Here is a 13,541-nt window from a genome sequence, read left to right on the forward strand (position 1 = left end):
AAAAAAAAAAAAAAAAAAAAAAAAAAAAAAAAAAAAAAAAAAAAAAANTCTTCACGAGACCTGGTCTCGTGCACGAATAGAATTAACGCCGATATAGCTTCTTATAACATTATTGCAGCTTTTGGATTATCACAAAAAAAGCTGCAATATTATCCGAATAGCTGTCTAAAGAAAGGTTTGGATAATCCTCTTGTCAAAGAATCAATTCTCAGTCCATAAAATTTTGTTCATAAATCAACCCGCCAGAACAGTTATGAGTATCAGAATAAAAAATGGGCGCTTTTTCCCCGCGTCGTTTGATGTCATTGTCTTTAGGTTGTGGGGTGGTGGAGGCTGTCGATAGGCCTCGTGGATATTAAGCCAAAAATGTCCATGATAGCAGATCATCGCCATGAGTGCAGCTATCAACCAAATCAGGTGCAACTATTAATAGCAATTCTCGCACATGGACACCAAGCTAAAGATGTGAGGGGATGAGAAGGATCTTCCGGTCACGTCACCTACTTCTCGCTTTCAAGATTGAAGACTATCCTCACGTACCAACCAGTCTTTTCATATGTTTTGTTCTCACTCACATGCATAGTAAGAATACTGTCAGGATGTCATCTAATATAGAATCATTTCAAGCAAAATACGCTTTAACTATGGAGTTCTGCCACTGAAAAAAAGGTAACTTTCTTAGTTATCTTATTTTCAAGATCGCTCTCATTTGAATATGGTTTCGATTCATTCATGTACTCCTCCTTTACTCGAGTGTTCCATTGTTAAGTGTAACGAGAGTTTAAGAGATAAAAAAAGCTTACCATCTATAAGTTGAATATCTGTCTTTATATGTTTTTTCAATAAATTAGATTAAAGATGAACCCGACCAAATTGAAAAAGGAAGTTGGAGGCATGCATAACTTATTCCCCTTTGGGAGATTGATAATACGGTTAGCTTTTGGCTCGTAGGCAACAACCAAGTAGCGATCTATCATAATCAAAATTTCGAGCTAAAAGAAAAATATACTCTCGTGTAAAGATCGCTCTATAATTGTGGTAGATAATTTTGTTCTTAGATCATTGTATAATTATGATGTATAATTTTGTATTAGATTTAAAGAATTTAAATGCTAGGTTAACTTTTCCCCTCTCTCTCTAATTCCCTTTTCCATTAGAAAATTATTGGTCCTCACCTTCTCTATATAGATAAATTATTCGAGCAAATCGCTGTATAATTGTGATCAATAATTTTGTATTAGGTTCAACGAATTTAAGTGTAACTCCCTTCGTATAAAGAACTTATTAAGCATCAGATATCTTGTGAGGATAGCGAGGACGCTGGCCCCGAAGGCGATTGGACTGTGAGAATCCCACATTAGTTGGGGAGAACGAAACACCATTTATTAAGGGTGTGAAAACCTTTAAAAGCCTTGAGGGGAAGCCCGAAAGGGAAAACACAAAGAGGACAGCATCTGCTATCGGTGGACCTGTACGGTGTGCGGTCACATATTTAATGAGAATAAATTATTGAAGTATTTAAAAGATCTCTATTATTGTGATTGAATAAAGTATTGGATTTTGTATTTAATGGGTTATTAGAAGATCCATATTGTAACGATTTCATTAAATAATTCGTACCAAATAATTTCCGCTCTATAAAAGGTGGAGCAATTTAGGAAGATATGCATCGACAACAAAACATTTTCAAATGGGTAGCATCGAACACGAGAACGAACACGAGAACGACATTCATGTGATCGACCCGATAGATCCAGAAGAATTCAGAAGTCAAGCACACAAAGTTGTGGATTTCATAGCAGATTATTACAAAAACATCGAACAATATCCAGTTCTTAGCCAAGTTCATCCTGGTTATCTCCGAAAAAACATTCCAGAAGAATCAGCTCCAAATGTTCCGGAATCTTTGGAGCAGATTCTTCAAGATGTCAGCCGATTTGTGGTTCCGGGTATCACTCACTGGCAACACCCTAATTTTTATGCTTACTTTTCTGCTAGTAAAAGCACTGCGGCTTTTCTTGGAGAAATGCTTAGCTCTGGCTTTAATGTTAATGGTTTTAATTGGCTGTCGTCGCCGGCGGTGACGGAGCTTGAAATGTTGGTTGTTGATTGGCTTGGTGAGATGTTAAAGCTTCCCAAGTCTTTTCTCTTCTCCGGTGGCGGCGGTGGCGGCGGCGTTCTTCAGGGAACTACTTGTGAAGCTATTTTGTGCACTTTGGTGGCGGCGAGGGACCAGAAGCTTAGAGAGATTGGAAGAGATAAATTTAGTAAGCTGGTTGTTTATGCATCGGATCAAACTCATATGTGCCTGAAAAAGGCAGCTCATGTTGCAGGTTAGTAGATCATCGATACAACATAACCTACTTTTTGTTAGGAATTACGACTCTCCACAATGGTATGATATTGTCTTATTTTTCTAAAAGACCTCGTACCAATAGAGATACAATCCTTTACAATCCTCTCGAATAAATTACACGATAGAGTCTCCCCTTAATCGAGGTTCGACTCGTTTCTCTACAGTCCTCGAACAAATTACATCATTTGTTTGACACTTGAGTCACTTTTGACTAAACCTTTGAAGCTAGCAACTTTTTTGTTTGACATTTGAGGATTCTATTAGTATGACTAAGTTAAGAGCAGGGTTCTGATACCATGTTAGGAATCACGACCCTTCACAATGATATGATATTGTCCACTTTGAGCATAAACTCTCATGGTTTTTCTTTTGGTTTCTCCAAAAGAACTCATACCAATGAAGATGTATTCTTTACTTATAAATCCATGATTATCCCCTTAATTAGCCAACGTGGAACTCTCTCCCAACAATCATCAACAATATTCCTCCCCTTGAACAAAGTACACCATAGAGTCTCCTCTTAATCGAGGCTTGACTCCATTCTCTAGAGCCCTCGAACAAATTACACCATTTGTTCAACACTTGAGTCACTTTTTGACTACACATTCGAGATTAGCAACTTCTTTGTTCGACATTTGAGAATTCTATTAGTATGGCTAAGTTAAGGGTATGATTCTGATACCATGTTAGAAACCACGACTCTTCACAATGGTAGGATATTGTCCAATTTGAATATGAAGTCTCATGGTTTTGCTTTTGGTTCCCTAAAAGACCTCGTAACACTGGAGATGTATTCTTTACTTATAAACTCATTAGTATCTCCTTAATTAGCCACGGTGGTAATCCCTCCCAACAATCCTCAACAATTTTCCTCCCCTCGAACAAAGTACACCATAGAATTTCCGCTTTATCGAGGCTTGACTCCTTTCTCTAGAGCCCTTGAACAAATTACACTATTTATTCAACACTTGAGTCACTTTTTGACTAAACCTTCGAAACTAACAACTTCTTTGTTCGGCATTTGAAGATTCTATTAGTCTGACTAAGTTAAAGGCATGATTCTGATACCGAGATTTCAAAATGTTATGATATTGTCCACTAAGAGCATTATAGCAACGTAGATGTATTTCTTACTTATAGACTCGTAATCATCTCCTTAATTAGCTTACATTGAACTCCGTATCAATAATCCTCCAACATCTTTTACTCAGGTTTTGGAGAAGAAAACTTGCGAGTAATCGAAACAACAAAATCCGAGCTATATGCGCTATCTCCAAACTCTCTAAGAATCGCAATCCAATCCGACATCGAAAACGGGTTCATCCCATTTTACCTTTGTGCAACAATCGGAACCACTTCCACCAACGCCGTCGACCCACTAGGTCCACTTACCGCCGTAGCCCAACCACACAAAATCTGGGTTCACGTCGACGCCGCCTACGCCGGAAGCGCCTGCATTTGTCCAGAGCTCCGCCACTTCCTCAACGGCGTAGAAAACGTAAACTCCATCAGCTTAAACACCCACAAACAATTCTTCTCAGCGCCGGATTGTTGCTGTCTATGGCTAAAAGACCCATCGGCGTTAAAGAACTCTCTGTCAACAAACCCGCCGTATTTGAGAAACGCCGCCACGGATTCCGGCGAAGTGGTGGATTTTAAAGACTGGCAAATCACGCTTAGCCGCCGGTTTCATGCAATTAAATTATGGGTTGTGATGAAAAGCTATGGACAGGAGAATTTGAGGAGTTTTATTAGACATCATGTGGAAATGGCGAAGCTTTTTGAGGAGATGGTGAAGAGAGATCCACGGTTCGAGCTGGTTGCGCCGAGGAATTTTGGGATGGTTTGTTTCCGATTGTCGTTTTGGGATGTCGACATGTCGAATGTGATGAATGCGAGATTGCTGGAGGAGATTAATAAGTCGGGGAAAGCGTTTATGATTCATACGGTGGTTAAAGGAGTGTTTGTGATTCGGATTACCATCGGTGGGATGATGACGAAGGAACGACATGTCGTCTCGACGTGGAAGTTGGTGCAGGAACTGGCGGAGAAGGTCATGGTCATGGAGGGTATTTAAGGCAATGCATTTAATAATATTAATAATATGAATAAATGAAGTACGTGAGCGGAGAAACCGTTTATCGATACTTCATAGATCATCTTTGTCCTCAATATTAATGCTACTTATGGTTGTTTATGAGTATTTTTTAAACATGAAATTAATGGTTTCATTCACGTACTAATTCTGCGGGTATTTTTGAATTTTTCAAAAAAATTGAGTATAGAATGAAACTTTTGAAAAATGAAATATATATTATACTCTGTCTTCTTTGGACTTTCCCTTTCGGGCTTCATCTCAAGGTTTTTAAAACGCGTCAATTACGGAGAGGTTTCCACACCCTTATAAAGAATTTTTCATTCTCCAACCCAAGTATATGAAATCTCACAATTCACTCCTCTTCGGGGCCTAGCGTCCTTGCTACCGCTCGTTCGCTTCTCCAATCGATGTGGAAACTTCCAATCAACCTAGGGGAATAACGATAATTTTACCATAACATACATACAATACATATTCATTCAAAAACGTCCTTCCAAAGTCCTTAACATACATTTTCTAACTACAAAAGGTAAAGAATGCTCACACCCTAGCATGTCCTAGTGATCTCTACCCGTATTACTTGCCTAAAATCTGTGTGGTTACTTACTTAGATGACACGTGTCTTCCCAAGTTAGCTTTTCAACGTGTTAGGAGCTCCAAATTTTTTGGAATCTCTCTGGTTGGTCTTATTCAACAAAAGTTAGGGTTAGTATCGAAATCGAGATGAAAAATAGAGAAACAGGTCGAACGGGTCATCACGTGCTGTCACCTACGCATTCTGCTCTTTCGTCAAAATTTCTAGATTTCCAAACAAGTTTTAGATTATTTTCTATTTCTTTACCCAACTCAAATTAACTTAGGTTAGGGGTAATTCTGTATGTCCTAAAAATAGAGATTTAAGGATAAACGTTAATATTGTCTCATATATATTATACTAACAAAATTGTTGTCAAATTGTTGTCAAATATTTGGTGCAAGACTTCAAAGAATGATAATGATCATTGAAATACAGAGTCAGAGGAATAGTATCCTAAGTAACCTCAAATGTTGAGAGTACGTTTAATTATCTTTCCTGAGTGGGAGACAATTAATGGGCAGATGAGAATTAACGTTAGATATACAGTTAGTTAAACTAATGGTATGACCATTAAATGAAAATTAAAGTTTTCTCAAACTAGGGATGGATAATGAGAATTTTATATTTTGTGTATGGAGTTAAAGATTTGATCTTTAAGGCAATACAATAGTTACATAATTTAGAGAAATTTATGTTAAAGATCAATTTTACCTTAAATTGTGAAATATGGTATACAAGTGGAATATTTTTTGCTTTTAAAGCAACAAAACGACTTGTGTGACTATAATAATTTCTTAAATATTTGAAAGGTGTTTCAGATATGATTTAGTCTTTCACTTTTCACGGATCTTAGTGATACAAAGACTAATATTAAGGAAATTATAAAAGGTCAATCTATAAAGAATGATATTGAGAGAAAGCATCGTGGTACTGACCCAGATGACTTTTAATGATAATTATTTTGATGTATATAAAATAGCTCTCTAGGCTAAAGTGTTTGAGGGTCACCTAGAATGTCTAGGATTACGAGACATATCTCATATTCTCTAGGGCGAGTGGGATAACATATTGGGTATAGAGTATGCCCTAGGACACATGTCTCATCAGCTTTAGTGCGAGTGAGAGATTGTTGGGATTTATGATCTAAAGCCTCGTAATTAATTATTTAGTTTTTAACAATAATTTTATTTGTAATTTAATTGTTATTCATGGTATGAAAATCTAAGGTTATTAATGTAATCTTGAACAGTATGTGGTTGACATACATGAGGATCGTGTTCAAGTAATAACCTAAAGAGTCTATAGTATATAGATAAGGTTGGGTGCCTTATCCTGGTAACACTATTAATACAACCCACTTTGTAATCGTTACAAATGATTTGATCGAAATCATTCATGTGGAGACATGCAAGTGGTGGTATCCCATACAATGCGTTTGTATAAGTCTAGACCAAGAAATATTTAATCTCTCTTTATAACTCCATTAATTAAGAAGATTAATATTTCACATGATGATCATATACGACTCGATCTTAATCCTGAGTGAGTTATGAACTCCTGCCCGTGAGGGCTTGTCCTTTCATTTACATGGGTGAGAATGACTCTTCTAGCCAATTCAATATGCCTACTATCTTGGGGATTTGACCAAATACGGAGTTGAGAACATAATATCATGAGATGGAATTCACTCCTTTCCATATAAGGAAAGTAGATGAGTTGTTCTCTTAAGTACTGATTTCGGAACTTGAACAATGGGGCCCCACCCTCTCATCGGCTTGAGAGGGACTTGGTTTATGATTGGATCATAAACAAATTGTTCATTAGAGAATCAATGGTACTTATGGTGAAAAATGTAATTACAGAGGTAAAACAGACCTTTGACCCAGCTGTAATTATGAACAACTCGTGGAGGATCGACTTGCTTGTAATGGTTATATCAATAGACATAACTTGTCCTACAGTACATAAGAGTGCAACTCTAGTTCTATAGTGGAGTGACATATAGTTAATGAATAAAAATTGATTAATTAGAAAATTTGATTAATTAATTGTGTATCATGAGAGCTTATAATCGGTAGGTTCATAAGGTTTCCTTGCTAGCTCATAGTAACATTAAAAGGTTCAATTTATTTGAAAGAAAATTTGAAGGGTTAAAATTGATATTTAATATAATAGATATATTAAATATAAAGGAGAAAATAAATTTAATTTGAAATGTCAAATTAATATTTAATATATTAGATATATTAATTTTAAGTGTTCAAATATATATTAATATTTATTTAAAAGATACAAATTAATATTTAATATATTAGATATGTTAAATATAAATGGATAAAATATATTAGATATATTAAATATACAAATATATTAGATATATTAAATATACAAATATATTATTTGGCAAAGATTCTCCAAGTAAATAGAACCCTCAAGTTGAGCAAAAACACACGAATCTCTCCCATTTTATCTGGAAAATGAAATTACTCTAGAGAATTCTCGAAACTCTTCTTCTCCAATCCCTTTGAGATTTTCTTTCAAAGGCTCCCAAAAGCTTTGGCCTTGTGTTCGAGTCATAGCAAAGAAGAACTTGTGGAATATGATGAACGTTTGCATGGTTGGAACTTCAAAAAGTGTTGCAAGCTAGGGTTTCTACAAAGATAGAGTTTTTACTCTCGTATTTATTGTTTTTATTTTAATTCATAATAAAAATCAAAACGGTTCTCAATACTTCTGCGCTACGGGGATGAAGAGTTCATTCCCTTCGATTGGTATCAAAGCCTATTGATTTTTTATTTTGAATTAAAAGTAGTACGGTGGATGGTATTGTATTTCAAATCATATATGTGATATATGTAATATTGATTTGCGAAATTAATTTTTTTGGTATATTGTCGTGATTTATGGATTTATTAGATAAATGTTGTTGGATGATGGAAGTCCCACATCGACTAATTTAGGGAATGATCATGGGTTTATAAGTGAGGAATACTAACTCCATTGGTATGAGGCCTTTTGGGGAAGCCCAAAGCAAAGCCATGAGAGCTTATGCTCAAAGTGGACAATATCATACCATTGTGGAGAGTCGTGTTTGTCTAACATGGTATCAGAGCCATGCCCTAAACTTAGTCGTGATATCATACCATTGTGGAGAGTCGTGTTCGTCTAACATGGTATCGGAACCAAGCCCCTCCTCGAAGGCAGTCAAAAATGACTAAGACTCCAAAGGAGTCAAGCCTCGATTAAGGGGAGGCGCACTTTGTTCGAGGGGAGGTGTTGGATGATGGAAGTCCCACATCGACTAATTTAGGGAATGATCATGGGTTTATAAGTGAGGAATACTAACTCCATTAGTATGAACCCTTCAAATTAATATATTTTTGTTTGGCAAAGATTCTCAAAGACTCTCTGTAAATAGAGACCTCTGGTTGAGCAAAAACACACGAATCTACATTTGGAAAAGATGTTAAAATTTAATTTTATTAAATTTGCAATTGTTTCGATGGAGAAGACCAAGATAGGTCTACATTTGGAAAAGATGTTAAAATTTAATTTTATTAAATTTGCAATTGTTTCGATGGAGAAGACCAAGATAGGTCTTGAATTTAAACTATTGTAATTTAATTTATTTTCAATCAAAGTATATGCCGCATATACTGATCAATTTTGTTTTGACGTATGTTTTAAATTAATTGATTGAATGCATAAGATATGTCATTTAGCTTAAAATCTCACCATAGGTTAAGCATAATTATACATTTTAATTATTTTTTTGAATATAAATGTTATATTTGGAAAAGTTTGATTACGTGTTTCCCAATAGAATTAAGATAATTTCCTAATGAGCATGTATTTTCCATATACATTTGAGTATGATATTTACCTAATAGGATTACGGTATAATCTAATATGATTAGAATTTTGAGTAATCTATTAAATTTGGTTCTAAAGAATTTAAAATGCTAAAATTTTAAGATTATTTAAGAAGTGAATTAGTTTATAATATGATCAAAGAAAGTTTAATCCATGTGGGTTCATTAATCTAGTAATTAATAGTTAATTAAAGATTAATAAATTTCAAATAAAAATTAACTATAAGAGGACTCTGTCTAAGTCGAAGGTTCTAACTAAGCGGAGGTATTTAAGCTGACACAAATGGAACACCTCTACCCGAGATGACCTGGGAATTGAATTAATCAAAATTTATTTAATTTCATTAAGTAGGCTCATAATCTTATTAGTTTTTATTTTTAATAGTTTAAAAACTTGGTAATTCACCTTAAAAATAATCTAACCAACATAAGGGTTATGAAAGGGTAGATTAGAAACTTAGATAAATGAGCTTAGCCTAATTTGTCTTCGTAATAGAAAATCCCATTTCAAAATCTTAGTGGGAGAAGGACGTCTATCAAGATATCAAGATATTAAGGATACATGTCAGGATATCCTACGTTCTCTATTATTGATTCACACCGTGAGATTCATGCGGGGCCTCATGGCGGCTTTTGGACGTCCCCCAATGGAAGGTGTTTGCATGAGTCAATATAAGGTGAATATCTTAAGAAAGTATTTATAGTAAATGGGAGAAGAAAATGTGTCAACATATCCTATGGTCTCCATCATTGGTTCATAACGTGAGATTCGTGCAAGGCCTCGTGGCGGTTTTTGGACCGTCCCCCTACAGAAGGTGTTTGCATGGGTGAATATCTGGTTGAACTCTTGAGAAGGATGAGATAGTAATTTTATTTCCAATACTTGACCTACCCTACGACGACACTTGTTGGGATAAAATTACAAGATCTAAAATGATGGGCTACATTTACGAAGAGATCATTAAGATTGTTAATGATGTTCTTGACTGAACTAATTGTAACTAAATATTATAGGAATAAGAGTTGTTCTTGTATAATGTTTGGTTGAGATTGTCTCGGTTTAGTGAAGGAACACTTGACCTACCCTATGGCAGCACTTGTTCTAAATCACTGAAGTACTATAGCATTAGAAATGATTTATAGGGTTCATTGTGTTGTTCTCATCTGAAATGGAATGAGTACTCGATTGTTTGTAATTAAATAATATTTTATTTATTTCAAATATACTTTCACTGATAAGTTAGATCACAAAAATTTTGATATTTAGAAAAATAATATTAGTATATGAGCACTATAATGGTAGTATATATATATATATATATAGTCTTTATCGAGAAATGTTCTCCAGACCTATTGTCAATGTGGATCGAATTTTTCGAAAACACATGATTGATGAATCAAAAGCGATGAGAAAGGTTTCTTCATATCTTCTGGTTGATGTCAACCAGAAGATATGAGACGTTTAAGTCAATAAAAACTAAATTTAGATAATTATCTAAATGATCTCCAAATTAAGTATTACAAAATTGAAGAAAAATCTTATGACAGAAATGAAATAGTTCCTAATTAATCACGATAGTCATAGTGAGAGATTTTCGAAATAGGACCCTCGGGTTGAGCCAAAACACACGAATCTCTCCCACTTTCGTTGGAAAATGAAATTACATCTCTAGAGAATTCTCGAAACTCTTCTTCTCCAATTTCTTTGGGATTTTCTTTCAAAGGCTCCCACAAGCCATGGCCTTGTATTCGAGTCATAGCAAAGAAGAACTTGTGGAATATGAAGAACGTTTCCATGGTTGAAATACTTCAAGAAGTCTTGCAAGCTAGGGTTTCTACAAATGTAGAGTTTTTACTATCGTATTTACTGCTTTTCTTTTAATTCATAATAAAAATCAAAACGGTTCCCAATGCTTCCGCTACGTGGATGAAGAGTTCATTCTCTTCACGAACTTCTTAGAGTCCAAAGAAAAGCCTAAGGATATCTACTAGGTTAAGTGTGTGACGAAAGCCTATAAGTAGGTTGCTTATTGAATATATTTTTATACTCATGACTTCCCCTTTGTTTTAGGTGTCCGCAGGCTACCGATCAACGTGAAACAACATTCAAGAGTTGTTCGGTCACTTAAGGATAGTTTTGGAGTGTCATTCTATTTTTACATTTTAGAGTTTTTTTTTTTTCGAATTTTCATCTTTTATTTTATTTTATTTTTACTTTTATGTTTTCGCTTTTGTCTTTTAGTCTCGATCTGAAATTCAAAACTTCAAAAATCGGGTCGTGCCAAGGGTAATCATAGATCACAAGTAAACTCTTTTTATATAAAATGAACTTCCCGAAACCATAGAATAACGAACTATAATAACTAGGGACACGAGCTTACGAGGTTTTCAAACTTTCTAAAAGAGAATAGAATATAATTTAGGACATTGGAAATTGATTGCTTTTTTTATTTGTATTTGGACCAAATATTCCTTTTTCTTGGCTCCCAAACAATCTCGACTTCTTCCTTGGCTATCCATCACCTTTGCTTAATGAAGTATATAGAACCGACTAGCTACATCGATCCATATAGAACCGACTAGGTACCCGATTCCTAGTTCGATTTTTCAGTTCCTAGTTTGAATTACGAGAATATTAAAATTCTTCCAAAGTAAATTATTATTGTAACAATCCTAGTTTCAGTATACGATCGAATCGTTATTATATACATCTGGTGGAGGTTTTTTGAAATAAATTCAAGCAAAAAAGAACTCTAAATCTTACCATTGTTTCATGGCCTCGACAACCGTTTTTTTCACCCACTTGTAACGTCACGTTTTTGTTTGAGAAAATGTTGAAAATATTCGGTAAGTGACTTGCAAAAGTTGAATTGCGAACACATGCATGGCCTACATACATGCACATTGACCCACTAGGCGAGCATCGTTGTTATTTTCCCTAGGCTTAACGCTCCATCAGTCGAAACCAGCAGAAAAGGGAAAAAAAACACACACACAAATAAAATACCGTAGTATTCATACATCAAACAATTCATCTAACCAAGTTCTTAATCGTGGAGTAAGTTCAACCTAATTGAGTCTAATTTCACAATCTTTCAAAATATATTGGATCTAAATCAAACTAGAATGTCACAACCGCGTCGAGCCACTGAATCAAAGCTGAACCTAGACCGAACGGTCTTCTCTACTCGAGGACCACTTCTTCCATGTATGTTAAACTGAAACATTCGTTTCTCTATCTCCCTCCATAAACTTTTTCATTAATGAAAAATCGACCCTATAAATGTTGACTTAGACTTATCATTATAACCTAAGATATTTATTTAAACAAGAACAAGCAACTAAGGCAAAAAAATTATTATTTGGTTGAAAATTTCTAAGAATTATAGGTTTTTGATAAATCAAAGTGGTTTAACTTTTCCTTCAAGAAAAAGAAATAATGAAATTGTTCGAGAATTAATAGCTATCAACAAGTAATGGCTAAACGCTTCTTTTACTTGGTCTTCGTTCATAGACAATGAAGAGGGTACATATGATCTCTATTTTTTTCGTTGAAACGGGCAAATAAATATAAAATAATTTAATAAAATAAAATATAACACATTTTCTAATCTAAATTCAATCTTATTATTATTATTATTACAATTGATTAACTAAATGAAAAAGGGTAAAGTTGTCTCATTATGGTAAGAATTCTAACTAAACTTTATGACTAAGTCCATGTTAAATGATGCTTCCAATAACTCATGAATTTAATAATAAAGAATATAACGTTCGAGTGAAAGAGATGTACATGAATGAACCGAGATGACTTTCAAATGAGTGTGATTTTGAAGATACTGTGGTTAATATTTGTTTAAAATAATTGGTAGTTACTGTATATATCAACGAAGAACACATTTCTTTTTTATGGTTCGATCATAAGAACTTCAAAATTAAGTGTGTTTAGTGTCACAATCGCACCATGTTTAGACTCGTAACACAATTGTGAGGCACCTACTCTCGCCCTCGAGTAAGTTAGCTAATTAAACTTGCATCATTATTGGTATAGACAACGTGTGCTCAAGCCTTCGACCCTGCTCTTAAAAAAAAAAAAAATTCTAGAAAACGGGATTAGAGAAGCTTTGGGAAAACGTTTGGAAAGTAACTTTAAAAAGAAATGTTATGAGCTAACAAGCAATAGACAATAATAACGATATTGATAGCATATAACTCTAGTAGGAAGAATTGACAACTAGTCGTATCTCCCTATAGTACATTTTGACTTGGCCTGGTGTAGAGGCAAGTTGGATGTGTTGCAGACGATGGAACATGCACGCGCATGCAGCGTGTGTAGTTGAACAAGCTTGGATTCCGCACAAGCGATGCTCGATTGGCGAAGACAAATCTCGCCTAAGGTCCGATGAATCCACAAAGCCGGGGCGAAAAATATATATGGGGCTTAATTCCCTTAAAGATGGTCGTGAGCGTGTCGCAATCACGACACCACGCGGTAAAAAATGTAGGACCGTGACACTATGCAACTATTGACTACATTTTGGACAAACATAATTTGACATCTAGTTGGGAGTAATTTTATGTTAAGTGAACTCTTGAGAATCTTTCTACAAAACATACTAAAATGACTCGAGTTAGTAT

The 13,541-nt window shown here is 34.8% G+C and overlaps 1 protein-coding gene across 1 annotated transcript; it reads left to right on the forward strand.

Annotated features, from left to right (window-relative positions):
* Positions 1 to 1,690: 1,690 nt before the first annotated feature.
* LOC111802303 (tyrosine decarboxylase 1-like) lies at positions 1,691 to 4,599 on the forward strand. The gene is made up of 2 exons (XM_023686614.1): positions 1,691 to 2,333; positions 3,568 to 4,599. Exons 1-2 carry the CDS (start codon positions 1,691 to 1,693, stop codon positions 4,431 to 4,433), a joined length of 1,509 nt encoding a protein of 502 aa, XP_023542382.1. The 3' UTR covers positions 4,434 to 4,599.
* Positions 4,600 to 13,541: the final 8,942 nt, after the last annotated feature.

Source organism: Cucurbita pepo, chromosome LG09 (genome assembly GCF_002806865.2).
Source record: "Cucurbita pepo subsp. pepo cultivar mu-cu-16 chromosome LG09, ASM280686v2, whole genome shotgun sequence".
NCBI classification, from domain to species: domain Eukaryota; kingdom Viridiplantae; phylum Streptophyta; class Magnoliopsida; order Cucurbitales; family Cucurbitaceae; genus Cucurbita; species Cucurbita pepo.